Source organism: Mastigoproctus giganteus, chromosome 8, assembly GCF_048544385.1.
Source record: "Mastigoproctus giganteus isolate SK-2022 chromosome 8, ASM4854438v1, whole genome shotgun sequence".
Classification (NCBI taxonomy): Eukaryota; Metazoa; Arthropoda; class Arachnida; order Uropygi; family Thelyphonidae; genus Mastigoproctus; species Mastigoproctus giganteus.
The window spans coordinates 55,948,989-55,965,961 of NC_143582.1; the positions used below are offsets into that span (position 1 = coordinate 55,948,989).

The 16,973-nt window shown below is 36.7% G+C and overlaps 1 protein-coding gene across 1 annotated transcript in view; it reads left to right on the forward strand.

Annotated features, from left to right (window-relative positions):
• The window catches only part of LOC150081542 (uncharacterized), a 69,057-nt gene extending 58,180 nt beyond the window's left edge, over positions 1-10,877 (forward strand). The window contains exons 6-7 of the mRNA XM_090380241.1: positions 166-375; positions 10,577-10,877. Coding sequence (XP_090236367.1) covers positions 166-375; positions 10,577-10,793 — 427 coding nt within the window. The 3' untranslated portion in view covers positions 10,794-10,877. The remainder of the gene's footprint in view (positions 1-165; positions 376-10,576) is intronic.
• The last annotated feature ends 6,096 nt before the right edge of the window (positions 10,878-16,973 follow it).

Genomic DNA, 16,973 nt, shown 5'->3' on the forward strand with positions numbered 1-16,973 from the left:
ACCAGTTTAGATTTTAATTCTGTATGGTTAATTGTTTTCTCTACTGGCCTTCAAAATGATGCAGTTTAATTATGATTACCTAGTACACAGTTAATAAATTTGTAAAAAAAAAAAAAAAAAAAAAAATTGGGCTAAAAATAAATTTTTGGTACACTTTAATTTTAGCCCAAGTTCTCACTCTGGTGGTCCAAAGCTGAAGAAGCTTGAACTGGGATCAGAGTTATATTTGGCTCCTGAAATGATGTATGCTGCTATGGAAATGCCACAGACAGTTTGTGATGTTGTTGATGGATTAGAACCAGATCTAGTGAAGGAAGCATTACGTCATATTCTGCTTACGGGGAGCAATACTGAACTTAATGGTTTTGCCACACGGTCAGTGCCAGCTATTTTTTTATCCAGTGTAGAACCTGATCTTAAACATAGATTAAATTTAATTAATAAACAGATTTGTTTAAATTAAATGTTAAAAATTAAAGATTGCTTTATGATATTTGTTACAATGATATTTTATAAAATTACAGTTCAAAATGTAAAACCGAGATTTATGAGATCAGCACGTCATCCTGTTAGATTTATGTGAGCTTGGTTCATTTTTTCCCAGCACACAAATTGTTCATGAATATGTGGGAGTAGTTTTTGAAATTTCCAGAACTTTCCCTTATGAATAAAAAGGCACAAGCACTGTGTGTGTGTGTGTGTGTGTGTGTGTGTGTGTGTGTGTGTGTGTGTGTGTGTGTGTGTGTGTGTGTGTTATGTAAAAAGCATGCTACAACTGTTTATTGATAGCATGCATCAGCTAGCTGTATAAGCAGTATATAAAGGGTGATTCAGAAAGAAGTAAACACTTTCAGATGTTTGTGAAATGCTAACCATGGATAGAGTATTAATATAAGCAACATTATACAAGAAAGAAAAGGCTTATACAGCATCATTAAAATAAAAAAACACTTAATTTGCCTATTCCTGCCAATAATTTGTCCATTCTTTAAATATGTTTCTACTCATTTCTACAACACAAGTGGGAGTATATTCTAACAATCAATTACTTTTTGCGGAATGCAGATTTCTGTACATTTGTTCTGCAATCCCCTGTCGCTTTAAATTTCTATCCCCTTGTGTGGGTTATCTGAAAAAGAGTAAAGATGCTATCAGATTTTAGTTTATTTAACCCTTTTTAAAGCCTTATAATTCAATTAAGTTACCATGCAGATGCTTAACTTTCAGAGATTGCAATTTACAGAACCCAGTTTTTCTTGCTAAGAATATTCTGTTTTGCTCTTAACTAATCTTATTACTTTTCTGTGTACTCATTCCAACAGATCTCTGTCCTTCCTAAAATGAGATTTTCAAACCTTTATTCAGTATTCCAGAGAAATTTGTAGTTTAGCACATTTTCCTTTTAGCCCAACTTCTATCTCTGGTGACCCAAATCTGCAAAGAAACATGAACTGGGATCAGATACTGATGAAACAGGGCAAAATTTGAGAGAAGTCAACTAAATTCATAAAGTTTAATTACAGATGCAGCGTCAAATAACAGTATGCCATATTCTCTGGGAGCATTTATTTTGAAAGCTTGCAAGTTGCAGCTTAAAATGTGACAGATAAATGTGGTGAGTTTTTCTGTGATTTTCAACAAAAAGTGGAAGAGGGTGACATGTTGTTGTTGTTGTTTGGTTTTTAGGAGCATTAGCAACTAAGGCCATATTGCTCCGGTGCGGTGGTCATTCCCTGACCTTTCCGCATCCTCCGTATTTGGTGGTGACGGGCTCGAACCCCGGTCTAATCAAGAAGCGTGTGCTACGCACTGCTGCTCCTTCCCACCTGGCTACGGAGGCGCCTAGGGTGACATGGCAGCACTGCTTGTTTTCAGTGACAAAGCTAGTGAAAACAACCAAGAAAGCCAACTGCCACAATATTCAAATGTGCAATACTGAAAATCATGAGCAAATCACTGATCATTAAATGGGGCTCCCTAAATATAATTGTTTTGTGCCATTGCACTTCAGAAAATTTTTTTTTTTTTTTTTATGGAACAGACAATCAACAAAAACATATACCCGGATTTGTACAAATATAGCTGACTTATGGGAAGAAGCAGAATCTTCATGAAGATTTTGCTGCTTCACACCTCATTTTTATGTGGATGCACAAGAATATTGTAATAATGCAATAATGGAAGGTACAAGGTACCAACAGAGATGACATCTTTCAAAATTAAAGAAATCATTATAATCTTTGATTTCCATAATTGCTTTAAGAAAAGATTGTTTTGATTTCCTGCCAGATAACATCTAATTCCTTCCTTCAGTGATGATTTATTTTTAGCCCAATTCAGCTTCGGCATAAAGGCTGTCACAGAGTGGTATCCTTTTTTATTGAAGCAGTTTGCAAATCTAAACAGAAAGAAACATTTGTATATTTGATATTTAAAAGAATGTTTACATATTGCTTCAAATTTCTAAGATTGACTTGCATGTGGCATCTGGTTATATTGATAGCTTGCAAAATATATTATAGCAATGCCTCTTCTGTCATGCCTTGAGTTGCCAATAAAGTTAGAACCAGCAGCACAAGTAATGGAGCCAAATGTTTTTTATGGCTAAGCCATGGTTCAACTATACATACAAAGTCATTCAACATGCAAGAGTACAATGTATATGAAACTCAACTGAGTGGATGCACTTCTGGCATTTTGGAAGAAGGGCAGTGGCCATCAATCACTCATTTTCAGAGTTAGAAAAGAATTTTTAATACTCTTAATATAATTTGGAAATATTTCTATGAGGTAATTATCCATGAATTAATTTTTGAAATAAACCACTCTTTTACCATGTGAATAGTACATAATTAGTTTATTAAGTGCTTTGACCTAATTTCTGAACTTACTGCAAAGGTGACATTTCAGGATCCTTGCTGGTCCCATCATCAGAACATAGAGGACTAAAATAAGAAGAACAAAGGGCAAATTACTAAAGTTTTTTTCAAATTAAATTTACATTCTTAACAGTTTTCCAAATTAGCATTAGCAATAGTAGGGCATAAGATGCAAGAAAGCGAGCTTATACAGCATCAGCCAAAAAAAAAACCACTTCCCATTCACTCCAAAAGTTTGTTCAGTTCTTCCTTGAATTTATTTAAACTATCAACTTCCACAACGACAGATGAAAGTTTGTTCCAGTTATCAACCACTCACTGGCTAAAGGCAAATTTCTGCACATCTATTCTGCAATTGTCCTTCCTTCCTCAATTCGAATTTATGCTCCCTCAAGTGCTTAATCTGAGTAAGAGGAAGAATCCCATCAGCATTGAACTTGCTCAAACCATTCAAAGCCTTATACATCTCAATCAGATCACCTTGTAGGTGTCTAGTCTCCAGATGCTGCAATTTGCAGAATTTAAGCCTTTCTTCACATGAGCACCCCTCTGTTTCCCTCACCAATCTTGTTGCCCTTCTCTGTACTCATTCCAGCAGCTCTACATCTATTCTAAAATGAGGCCTCCAGACCTGTATGCAGTACCCAAGGTGCGGCCTGACCACACCTTGAGTAGTGCGTACAAGACAGTGCAATGTCAAATCAGTTTAGTATGACATAAACACTGGGAAAGTGAAATTGAGAGTAGGAGTGTTTTATAGCCCTAATGACTCTGATGAGTATAATCAACAACTGTAGAGAGAAATAGAGTGGGCCAGTAAATCAGATTGTCTTATAATGAGGAATTTTAACTTCCCAGATATTGACTGGGACTTCTGAGTCTTTTTTTGGATTTATTGGATGATTGTTTTCTACAGCAGCAGCATGTTCACGAAGCAACCAGAGGAAGTAATACTCTTGAACTGATTTTCAGTAGAGATTCTTCATGCATTAAGAATCTGCAGATAAAGGAACCACTAGGTGACAGTGATCACAGTGCACTGATGTGGGATTTGCTCAAAGGTGTAACTACCGTCAGGGGTAAAGGGAAGGGTTTTTGCTTTCGTAAAGGTGACTATGATGGTCTGAGACAGTTTTTAGTTTATACAGTGCGACCAACTGATGATGTTACCAACAGCAAATTCTAAATGGGAAGTATTCAAGGAAGCTACTAGACTTTTTGTCCCCACTAAGAAATACTGTTCGAGGTTTAGGCCTAAATGGATGTCAGATGAACTAATAAGACTTGTGGCAGAGAAGAAAAATTCATGGGATGCATATAAATTATCAAGTGACACAGAAGCCTGTGGTAGATATAAGCTGATGTGTAATCAAGTCACAAAGGAGGTTAGGCAGATTATAAGACATATTTGGCAAAGGATGCAAAGAAAAACGGCAAAGAGTTTTTTACTTATGTAAACTCTAGAATTGAAGGGGATGAATCAAATTGGTCCACTTGATATCGATGCTTCAACTGTTGAGGATCTTGCTCAGGTAACTGACAAACTGAATGAGTATTTTGCATCTACATTCACACATGAGTTATTCAGGGAGGGGAATGCCAGAGGTTTGTTTGACTCTGGCAGGGAGCTGGATGATTTTGTGGCGGCTGAGAGCAAAGTGAAGGAGAAATTGTTGAAGTTAAACATAAAAAGGCACCTGGGGTGGATGGGATCTATCCAAGTATATTAAAAGAGGCAGCAAAGGAAGTAAGCTAACCCTTAGCTATAAATATGAGAGCTTCTTTGGACTCAGGGGAGGTACCCATAGACTGGAGATGTGCAAATGTGACCCCAATTGACAAAGGAGGATCAAAGGGTGGCCCAAGTAATTATAGACTTGTTAGTTTAACTTCTGTTCTGGGAAATTAATGGAGGCACTGGTTAAAGAAGCACTGCAGGATCATCTAGACAAGACTGCAGTTATAGTTCAGACACAGCATGGGTTTGTTAATGAGAAGTCTTGTCTCCTTAAGAAAGCGAATATCATGTTATAAATTTAAGGTTGAGCTGGACAGGCATTTGGAACGAATGGAGGGGTGAAATGGGAGGGTTTTTTGTTTTTTTTTTTGGCTGATGCTGCATAAGCTTGCTTTCTTGCATCATATGCCTCTACTAATGCTAATCAACTTGAGTGGTTCAATTCACTCCCTGGAGGTGTTCCTCAAAATTACTCAGTATATGCCATTAACTCCAGGAGCCTTACTTGGCTTAATGCACAAAAGTTTTTCTAAGTGTCAGATGTAGATGAGACTTGTAGTAGAGAAGAAAAATGCAAGGGATGCTTATAAATTATGACATGATACAGAAACCCATGGTAGGTATAAACAAGTCTGTAATCAAGTTACTAACGAGAATAGGCTAGTTAGGCAGATTACAAAAATATTTGGCAAAAGAATGCCAAAAACAGTAGTAAGAAATTCTTCACTTATACTATGAGTAGAATGAAGAGGTTGAATCAAGTGAATTGGTCCACTTGGTGTCAATGGTTTGACTGTTGGTGATGGTGCTCAGGGAGCTAACAAACTGAATAGGTATTCACATGTGAATGTAGTTTGCATCTACTAACAAACTGAATAGGTATTTTGCATCTACATTCACATGTGAGGAGTTCATTAGGGAAGGGAATGCCAAAAGTTTATCGCACTCTGATGGGGATCTAAATGATTTTGTGACAACTGAAAGGAAAAGTGGAAGAGAAAGTATTGAAGCTAAACATAAAAGGCATCTGGCGTGGATGGGATCTATCCAATTATATTGAGGGAGACAGCAAACCCTTAGCCTAATTATGAGAGCATCCTTGGATTCAGGGATGGTCCCTATGGACTGGAGATGTGCAAATGTATTCCTAATTCACAAAGGAGGCTCAGAAAGTGACATGAGTAATTATAGATCCTGTTAGCTTAATGTCTGTTCCAGGGTATATAATGGAGTCACTGGTTCAAGAAGCAATGCAATCATACTGCAGTGAAAGGATGGATTTGTTAAGGGACATTCTCGTCTGACCAATCTGATTGGATTCTATGATGCAGTAACAAAGGAACTGAATGCGAAATATAATTTTAATATCATATACTTGGATTTCAGGAAGGCTTTTGATAGTGTTGTACATAAAAGACTGCTGTACAAATTGGAGCAGTGTGGCATTAAGGGCAAGTTACTGCTATGGATAAAGGGATGGTTGAGTAGGAAAAGACAGAGAGTGGTTATCAGTGGGCACTGCTATTCATGGACTAATGTTATCAGTGGAGTCCCTCAGGGTTCAGTGCTGGGCCCATTGTGTTTTCAATATTCAGTAATGATATTAATGGATTCAGATTGCAGGGATTGAGGTTCAGACAGGATTGTGGGAGTTTTCTTTTGTCCTACAAATCATTGATTTCTGGAGCAGGCTGCAGAAATCAATGTGGTTGATTTCTGAAAGTGGTTGAGGCTGATGGTTTGAATGGATTCAAGGGTCAACTGGATGGTTGCCTGTTTGGGGAGGGAAGCATATAATTTGTATGTTCTTTTTTACTTGGTGTTTTCTTTTTTCTTTTTTTTTTTGCCAGTGCAGCAAAAGCATGTGGCTTCCTAGCATTATATGGCAAATACTATTGCCATATTACTATTGATGAAGGATGGCCATATTCTGGTGTGGCCGAACTTTCTAGTGTGAAGTGATTTCTCCATCCATCAAGAAAATGCCAGGCCCCATACAGCTAATATTGTGCAGGCAGTGATCACTGCCATAGGTGCTGAGGTTCTGCCACATCCCCCTTATTCACCAGACTTAGTCTCATGTGATTTCTTCCTGTTTCCACATTTGAAGAAAACTCTGAAACGCAATCATTTTGCATCTGATACAACAATGCTCACAGAGCCAAAATGGAAGCATTTAATGCATGGGTATGACGGTGGCAAAAGTACGCAAAGTTCCACGAGAGTATTTTGAGAAGGAGAAATCCACAGAAGATTCAGATGATGACAATTAAGATAAGATCTTGCATCAGTCCACGAATTAAATTCCAGTATTTGGAGTTGTGTACATCCATCCAAGATAACAACTCAACTGCCATATCGATCTCTTTCAGTGATGTTTATGGGGTGATCATCAGCCATTTTCAATCCACTGCAGGATGAAAGCCTCTCCAGCAACTTTCCAGTTCTTTCTGTTTTGAGCACTGGCCATAAATTTACTACCCACAAACTCATGAATTTCATCTATCCATCTCCACCTTTGTCTTCCAGGTTTTCTTCTAGCTCCTCTTGAGTACCATTCTGTTATTTTCTTAGTCCATCTGTCATCATGTCTTTGAGCTATGTGTCCTGCCCAAGACCATTTTAGTTCTTTAGTTTTGATAAGAATGTCCTTTACTTGATTTTGCTGCCTAATCCATGTGTTTCTGTTCTTATCTAACAGTCTGATTCCCAATATAACTCATTCCATTCTTCGCTGTGTAGTTCTCAGCTTCTCTTCCATTCTTTTGGTGAGTGCCCAAGTTTCACTTCCATAAGTTATGGTGGGAAGTATACATTGATTCATTATTTTACGTTTCAGACAAACTGGGATATTGCTCTTCATTATGTGACTATATTTCCTGAACGCTATCCATCCAAAGTTTATTCTTCTCTTGACTTCCAGCCATTTATCATTATTACAGCTGATGACTTGTCCCAGATAAGTATATGACTCAACCTTTTCAATTACTGCTCCTTCAATCATTATTTCCCTTTCTGTGGCATACTTGTTCATCATTACTTTTGTTTTAGCAATATTCATCTTTAGTCCAAAATCCTTACTAACTGTGCATAACTGATTAAGATTTTCCTCTAATTCTTTGGGATCATGGCTTATGACCACAATGTCATCTGCAAATCGTAAATGGTTTAGGTACTCTCCGTTCACATTGACTCCTTTCTGCGACCAGTCTAATCTTCTGAAAGCTAACTCAAGGGCAGCAGTACACAGCTTCGGAGATATTGTGTCCTTGTCGAACTCCTTTCTCGGTTTTAAATTTCCTACTGTCTTTGTCTAGTCTAATAAAGGAGGTAGCACTCTCATATATTTTCTTCAAAATCATAATATGTGGAGTATCTATGCCTTATCTTTCCAGTGCCCAAAACATTGCCTTATGCTGTATGGAATCAAATGCCTTTTCATAATCCACAAATGCCAGGCATAATGGTGTTTTATATTCATTTGCTTTCTCCATTAGCTGTAATATTACGTGAAAGTGATCCATAGTTGAGAATCCTGTCCTAAAACCAGCTTGCTCTTTCGGTTGATTCTCATCAAGTATTCTTTCAAATCTGTTAGTAATGACCCTTGTGAACAACTTGTAGATGTGGGATAACAAGCTAATTGGTCTATAATTTCCAATTTCTGATTTATCTCCTTTCTTATGCAGCAAAACTCTGATTGCATTATTCCACTGCTTAGGCATGACACCTTTTCTAATTCACTTTGTGAAGAGCCTTGCCAGTTTTTGTGTTATGTCTCTTCCTCCCAATTTTAACAACTCTACAGTAACTTCATCTTCCCCCAGGGCTTTCTGATTCTTCATTTTCTTCAATGCATGTTCTACCTCATCAGGAAGAATATCGGGTATGTCGTATGTGTTGCTACTTTGCAATCCATCTTCCCCACTGCTGGCATCATTCCCTCGCTCCTTGTATAATTCTCTATAGTAGTCTTCTGCTATTTGAATTATGCCTTCTGTGCTGTTTATAAGTACACCATCGCTATTCTTCAGTTTCAGTATCATTTGTCTTTCTGTATTACTGCTCATGGCTGCTGATTTAAATCCTTTGTTTTCCCTTAATGCTTGTTCTTTTCTTGTATTAAATCTTCTTATGTCCTCTCTGGGTCTCTTTCTAATGGCTTGACATAACTCAGTATACTCAATTTTATCCCTGTCAGTGTTTTTCTTGCTCTTCATTTGTCGTCTTCGGTTCATCTTGACAAGTGTTTCTTGACTAATTTTTTCTTCTTTGGATTTCTTTTTCCCTATAAATTTCTTGGGCCTTATCACTTTCAGAAAGTTGTGATGTTCCTCGTCGATATCTTGGTCCTGAGCAGTCTGCAGAAGCTCAAACTTGTTCTTAAGTTCCAGTACATACTGCTTTTTCTCCTCTTCTGTTATCTCAAAGACCTTTGTATTATTTACTCGAATCAGTTTTTTCCTTTCCTTTCCTACATCTGTATCAAGTGTACATCTTACCATTCTGTGATCACTTCCAACATTTACCTTATTCAGGACGGTAACATCATTCACAATATATCTTCTGTTAGTGAGGATGAAGTTGATTTCATTAGTTGTTAATCCATTTGGACTCTTCCTTGTCCACTTTCTGTTCACCCTTTTCTTGAAAAAAGTGTTCATTACTGACAGTCCTTGAGATTCTGCAAATTCCACAAGTCTTTCACCTCTTTCATTTCTTTCACCAATTCCAAAATTTCCTATAGTTCTCCTTTCTGTGCTGTTTTGTCTTTGAAAAAAAGTGTTCATTACTAACAGTCCTTGAGATTCTGCAAATTCCACAAGTCTTTCACCTCTTTCATTTCTTTCACCAATTCCAAAATTTCCTATAGTTCTCCTTTCTGCGCTGTTTTGTCTTTTTCCAACCTTAGCATTGAAGTCCCCCATAATAATAGTGTAGTGGGTTTTCTGCTCGTCTAGAAGACTCAATTTCAGTGTACATTTTTTCAACCTCTTCATCATCATGGCTCCATGTTGGTGCATAAATCATTATAACCTTTAGCTTGTACCTCTTTGAAATCTTGAGTATTAGTCTTGACACCCTTGGTGATGTACTTTTGAATTCCAAAATGTTGTTTTTAAAATCTTTATGGACCAGAAATTCAACTGCACCTTCACTCCTTTCACTGTTTCCATTGGTGTACAGCAGATTTCCACTTGATAAACTTATAAGTGATTCATTTCTTCATTCATTCATTTCTTTGTGGGATGATACAGTGTGCCAACGTCTCGCCAGATTAGCTGACATCCAGAATCGCTGCTGAGACTGAATCTACTGTCATCAGTAAAGAGTATCTTAAATAAAGATTTTGTGGTTGTAACCTTTAGAAATACTATTAGTCCTTAAGTTTTGCACACCAGCATATTAGCAGCTTAGCAACATGTTAAGGGTTACTGGAGAACCTTTGCTTCATGCATTGTGCAGCTAAGGTTCTCCATTCATTTTTAACAAAAATTATTGGTAAAATTATATTGCAGTTGTAATCATGGGGTGGAATTTAAAATTTTTTCAAATGTAGGGCATTTCCAAAAAACCTACACCTTTTCTGAAATGTTCTTTTACTTTTATAGGTGACTAGAAGTTATAGAACATAGAATTTCCCAATAAATATAAGTGATAATTCTATTGAATTCTAAGTTACTTCTCTGAATACTGCAGTGATAGCACTGAGGTTATCAGTGCATCAGTGATATCTTTGTGCACCAAGATATATGCTTTTTCATAATTTGTGAACAACCTGGCACACTTGGGCTTCATGTATAACAAGAATTTTATACTCACAAGAATTTTTCCCTTTACTTATATTTCAAGAAAAGGAAGGATGGCCTTTTATCTCTGATTCCATGTACTTTATGTGTATGTATGCATGAATTTGCATGTTTACAGTTTGTTAATTACTTTTTTATTTGTTTTGTAGGCTAATTAGAGACTTACAAATGGCATTACCTGAATATTCACATATTATTAATGTTCATACTTATGCTGGGAGCAGAAGTTGGGATGCTGTTATGGGATCCACTCGCATTCCCGTGCCTTTTCCATGTTCTCTTTCTTCTGGACATACCCCAGGAACTGCTATGTGGATAACAAGAGAAGATTATATTTTGTATGGGTTAAGTATATTTGATATATGAAACTTTATTTTGATACAGGTGCCACTCAATCATATAACCAGTGCATAGTTTAGCTATGTGTCTGTCTACATTTTGGAATTTCATCATCAGGCAAAAATAAAACTAAAATGACTTCTTGGTGTTGAACCTCTCCTTGCAACTGATTACTAAATTCTGTTATACAGTTTTTAGTTAGTGTTAACAACCCATGTTATGCCTTTTATACAATGTTATACAAGCCGTGATAAAGTTTTAAACTTGTTTAAGGATTACATTTATACTTATGGTTAATAATGAAAAGTTAGAAATCACTAAACTAGTGCTTGTATAGAAGGGCGAATTGTTTTTTAAGGCAATTGGTGCAACCGGTGGCATTCAATGCAAACATGTATTGCTTGTATGGCTTGTATGATGCTTTATGTGCAGGCTTATCAAGCTATCATTAGCTTTTTTTTTTATTTATATTAAAATGCAGTTATACACCAAAAATTTTAGCCTGGTATTTTATTTATTTATTTTTGTAATCTTCATGATTACAAAATGCTATATGTACTGATTTCATATCAGTACATATAGCATTTTGTACATTATAATTGATTTGTACAGGACAAATAAATTATTAAATAAACTAATAAATAAATAAATGCAGTAAGGCTGCTAGGACAGCACATTAGTGTTCTATTGGTGATGTGCAGGAATTTTGCCATTTGATAAATAGAGGTAATTATGCTGCTGTACAAATCAATGGGTAGCTCACATTTTGAATACTATATACAGGTCTGAAAGTCTCATTTCATTTCAGGACTTGAAAGTTGCAAATGCAAAGATATGAATTCCCAGAGGAAGATACTCTAATTCTGTAAGATGCAAAGTTTTGAAACTAGAAATTAAGAAATGATTATTATAGCGTGGTTTTAAGAAAATTTGCCTTTAATCAAAGAGTAATCAGCTATTAGAGCAAGTTACTTGCCTTGTAGAGTCAGAGAGTTTGTTTAGATTTAAAGGGTGGTTTAGATAAGTATTTGAAAGAAATAGCTATGCCATTTCACCTTTTAGTCACCATTCAGTTGACATGTAAGTAGTTATTTTATTTATATACTATTGTTATACAAGTTGTGTGATTTAGTTGTAAAAATCACACAACTTTTTTGTCAGAGTTACGACATAGGAAAAACTGGAGGGTGTACCTGTAAGTAAATTTCAGCTGCGAAGGCATTACACTCATGAACTCTGATAATCTGCTTTTAATAATGAGAAAAAACTAATCAATACATCTTTATCAACTTCTGCTGCCATTACCGATAACATGCACCATCTGTTTACCAAGAATGCAGGGAGAAGCTGCTGTACCAGGAAATGCATTTAACCGCTAAAAGTTCCCTGAAGTTTCCCGTGGTTCTCGTGTTGGCTTTCTTTACCTTCACCAAGAGAACTTTTCCTAAAATGCAGACTGGTGTTTATTGCCAGAGTGGTAAAATTAGTGATATATATGTTTAATGAGAATCTCTGACCATATGATGCTAGCATGTTGGATAACTCATAACACTATATGTTTATAAAAACAGAAAACAATTAAGAAATTATATAGGTATCAATTACTGTGTGCTCTATTTTTATCCCACAGTGAAACTGATATGGCCACAATGCCCAAATGTTTGTTCAACTTTTACCAGTTTCATTTTCTTAAAAGATATGTCCTTTTGATGCCTAACAGCATCACTGAATAGAAGGAAGGTTATTATCCCACAGCTTATCTTGTTCCACCTCAATTCTAAACTCCTCCAACAGAAGAGCTGGTACAGGATATTTCTGTACCAGGTCATTTATTCATTGCCTGCCATGCAATGATTCTAAAACTACAGGTGTGACATCATGGCAGCAAAGGCATCAGCAGAGGCCTGACGTATAGTGGTCAGGAGCGAAAGTGCAGTAGCATGTGCTCTTTGAGTGTACTGTGGTTGAAGCTAAATGCCTGCTAAATACAATTAATGATTGTGTTCATGATTTATTGTAAGCTCCTCTGACCCAGTGGTTGTTCTGGAGTGGTTGTTCTACTAAACAAGAACAGTATTATTAATAGTCATATACATATTCAAGTGATACTATAATATTTAGTGTTTCTCACCAACCATTGAAGTAAAAACGAAAACCAAAATCTTAAAAAGTTTATGTTTAAATTTACAATAAATTTACAGTAGATCAAACAAAATACGATTATACAAAATGTTACTGATAATAAAATACTGAATTAGGATAGAATAAAACAAATGTAATTTACAGTGAATGTACAAATAAAATGATAATAAAATACTGCATTAAAATGCAATAAAATATACTAGATTAAAAGCGCTAAAATAACTGAAGCTTTCAAAGGCTTCTGCCTTCTTCCTCAACAGTACTTCTATACTGCGGTGCCTCATTAAATACCAGCAGGTTCACGGTGCATATCACGCAAACGTGTACTGTTCCCGTACATGTTGGAACTGGAAGCGGCTCGGGAGCGTTCCAGGCAAAGACGTTCATCCCCTCCAAGGATTACCGCCTCAAAGAGGGGATGAATGCGTGTACCCGTCTCTATTTATATTGTTCTCAATAGAACTAATTCATAGGCTCTCGAGCCACTTGCGGTCCCAAAATCTATGCGCCCGATCAGTGATGACTGCTTCGTCCGGAGAGATATGATGTTGCTTCTCCCAAAAATGTTCAGCTACAGCGGATTTACCATAATCCGCATTTCTTATCGCGTTTGTGTGCTCCCCCAGACGATCTTTGAGGTGTTGTGCAAAAGTTATTCAAGTGAATAGAACAAACAAAATATGCATCCCATTCTGACTATAATGCAGCTGGTGACTGTTAAATACATATAATAAAGCTTACATTGAGGTCTGCAGGAAACTATAATGAACCAGAGGACTGTATAATCTGTTGCTGCATATTCCTTGTTTTTTTTTTTTTTATTATAGTTATAAGCAAGATTAGCCTTGAAATACAAATTACAGTCATGGCCTATCTTTCAAAACGTGTTTGGCGAAAGTGCAGCCGTAAATGTTGACACTACAAACCAATGGAAGGAAAATCGTTTAAAAAATGTTTTGTTGACATACGACCACAATGACATTTCACAAATTCATTTCACAAATATACGTGGTCTCAATTCTAATCTTAACGATGTCCATTTCCACTTGCAGTCTGCCAAACCCCATATACTTTTTCTGACAGAATCTCAGTTATCGGTTGATTCAACTACTGCTCATCTCAGATGCGCAAATTATTCGCTGTATGATTCCTTTTGCCTCAAAGGTGGTACTTGTGCATATGTCGGTTCTGATATTCCCTGTCAGAGACTTAGCAATTTGGAATCTACTCTCTTTGATCTTCTCTGGCTTAAAATATCTCTACCTCATTGTGTCAAATTCATCTGTTGTCTCTACCGTTCTCCCAACTCCACTAATCACTTGCAGCTTTTTGACTTCCGCTCTTTGCATCTTGACTTTCTCCAGTCCAACTTTCTTAACAGTGAGGTAATTTTCCTTGGTGATTTTAATGTTCACAACTCCAGCTGGCTTCCGTTTTCTAGTCACACCGACCCAGCTGGTCGAGATGCTGAGGCTTTTGCAATTACTAATGACCTTGCACAGATTGTTCATTTACAAGAATACCGGACAGTCCTAATCATACAGCCAACACGCTTGATCTTTTTCTCACAAACAATCACTAAGTACATGGTCGAAGTGAGAGGTCCTCTAGGCACTTCAGATCACAACTTGGTGATTGTCTCTTCTCCAATGGAGCCTTTATCTCATGGCTATTCCCAACCTCGTGTTGTTTGGCATTACAAGAATGCAAAATGGGATGACCTGCGAAATTTCTTTTCTTTTGCTTGGTCGGATTACTGTTTCAAAACTTCTGATGTCAACGTTTGCTGAGATCGTGTCGGTGAAATTATTCTTGCAGGAATGGTATACTTTATCCCACACTCCACTTTAAAATCTCGTCCTTTATCTAAACTTTGGTTTTCCAATAAATGTGCTAAGGCTGTCCAAGAGAAGAATGTTGCATATTGTAATTGGCTTGTTTCTAATTCTTCAGTTTCATTTTCTGCCTACACCAAAGCTCGCAAACATTGTAAAGCAGTTATTAATCAGTCCAAACTAGAGTTTGAACAGGCTAAGAGTAGAAAACTTGCTTCTTGCCTTAATGGTAGTCGAGCATTCTAGTCCCTTGCCGAAGCTATTGGCTGCAACTTTTTCCCATCTCTGCTCCCACCTCTATCCAAACCAGATGGTTCTGTTGTCACTTCAGCCAAGGATAAAGCTGACCTGCTAGCATCCCATTTTTCTTCCAGCTCATGTATTAATGATCTTGGTAAAACACCTCCCACCATTCCCAACACGCTCCATTCAATGCTTCCTGTGGTCTTCCAACTAAAGGATATCAGAAGGATTTTGATGAATCTTGATGCTAAGAAAGCTCCAGGTCCTGATGGTATTTCTCCACTTGTTCTCAAAACCTGTGCTCCTGAACTTACTCCCATTCTTTGCCGCTTTTTTCACTTTCTTATTCCAAAGGTGTTTTTCCTTCTGCTTGGAAATTTGCCCATATCCAGCCAGTTCCTAAAAAGGGTGACAAATCCCTTCCATCCAATTATCGTCCCATTGCAATTACTTCTACTCTTTCTAAAGTAATGGAGAAATCAGTTAACCACAAACTCTTAAACTACCTGGAAACCTTCTGTCTGATCAACGATTGCCAGTATGGATTCCATCCCTGTTCAATCAGCTTCAACTTCTCGAAAATCTGCTACCAATTTCTTAAATGTCGATCTTCAGGTAATTCTCCAGTGGGGCAAAGACAACTTAGTTGATTTCAATCCTTCTAAACTCAGTCTTGTCTTATATCTCGCAAAAAGGATTCTTCTGTTCCTGTGCTGATCTTTAGTGACACTCCGATTTCTAGGCAAAATGATATCTCTTTTGGCGAGTACCCTAACTTCTAATCTCTCTTGGCAGAAGCACATTACAAATATTGTTTCCTCTGCATCTAAAAAACTTTGTTTTCTCTTTCGCTCTCGGCGTTACTTTTCTTCCAAACAACTCCTCACTCTGTATAAATCGCAAATCCTCTCTGGCCTGAAATATTGTTCCCACATCTGGGTTGGTAATCCCAAAACCTTTCTCAGGCTTCTTGATTCCATTCAGAAGAAGGCAGTTAGGTTAATTAATGATTCATCTCTAACAGAGTCTCTCCACTTGCTGTCTCATAGACGTACTGATTCTGCTGCATACCTCTTCTACAGATACTTCCATGGGCACTGTTCTTCTGAATTGGCTTCTATACTTCCCGCTCTCTCTTTCAAAACAGTCTGAACACGTGCTGCCACCAGGCAACATCCATTTACTGTCCAACTTCAAACTCAAAGAACCAACTTTTCATCTTCCTTATTTATTCATATTTATTAAATATTTATTCATATTTGCCGTTTTCTGGAACAACCTTCCTTCATACCTATTGCCTGAAAATTACAGTCTACAGGAGTTCAAGTCCAATGTCAACAAATATCTTCTTTCGCCTTCTCAACCTCCAACCCAAGCACGGTACTATAGGTTCTAATACCTCTCGTGGTTGATGTTTACATAAAAAAAAATATATATATACTACCATATAGCTAATAATAGTAATAAGTTCTTTAAATAAAATTTCATTTTGACCATTATCATGGTGCCAACTGTACTAGAAAATCTACCATGAAAATGAAAGCAATCGATTTGGGTCAGAAAATTAAACTAATAAGAATGTATGAAAATGGTCAAACATTAACAAGCATCGCGCTGAATTCAGATTTGTCAATAATAATATAGTAGCAATATGTTACTAGTCATTCCCGAGTTATGTAAAACTTGACAATATAAGAAGTCCTGGAACTTATCTCTTACGTATGTCGGGATCTTCTGTATTTTTGGATTAATCGGGAAATCGATTGTCCGGGATTTGTTTTTTCCCATTTATACCAGAAAACCGAGAGTCTACTGTATATTGTAATATTAATTTTCATATGTTTTTGATCTTTGTAAAATTATAAAGAGATTGTAAATAAAATACACATTTATGTTATTAAAATGATTCAACGTTTTCTTAAATATTATACCTAATTAAAATTTATTTTAATAAAAATAAGGGGCCAAAAATGATTTCTTGCCTAAG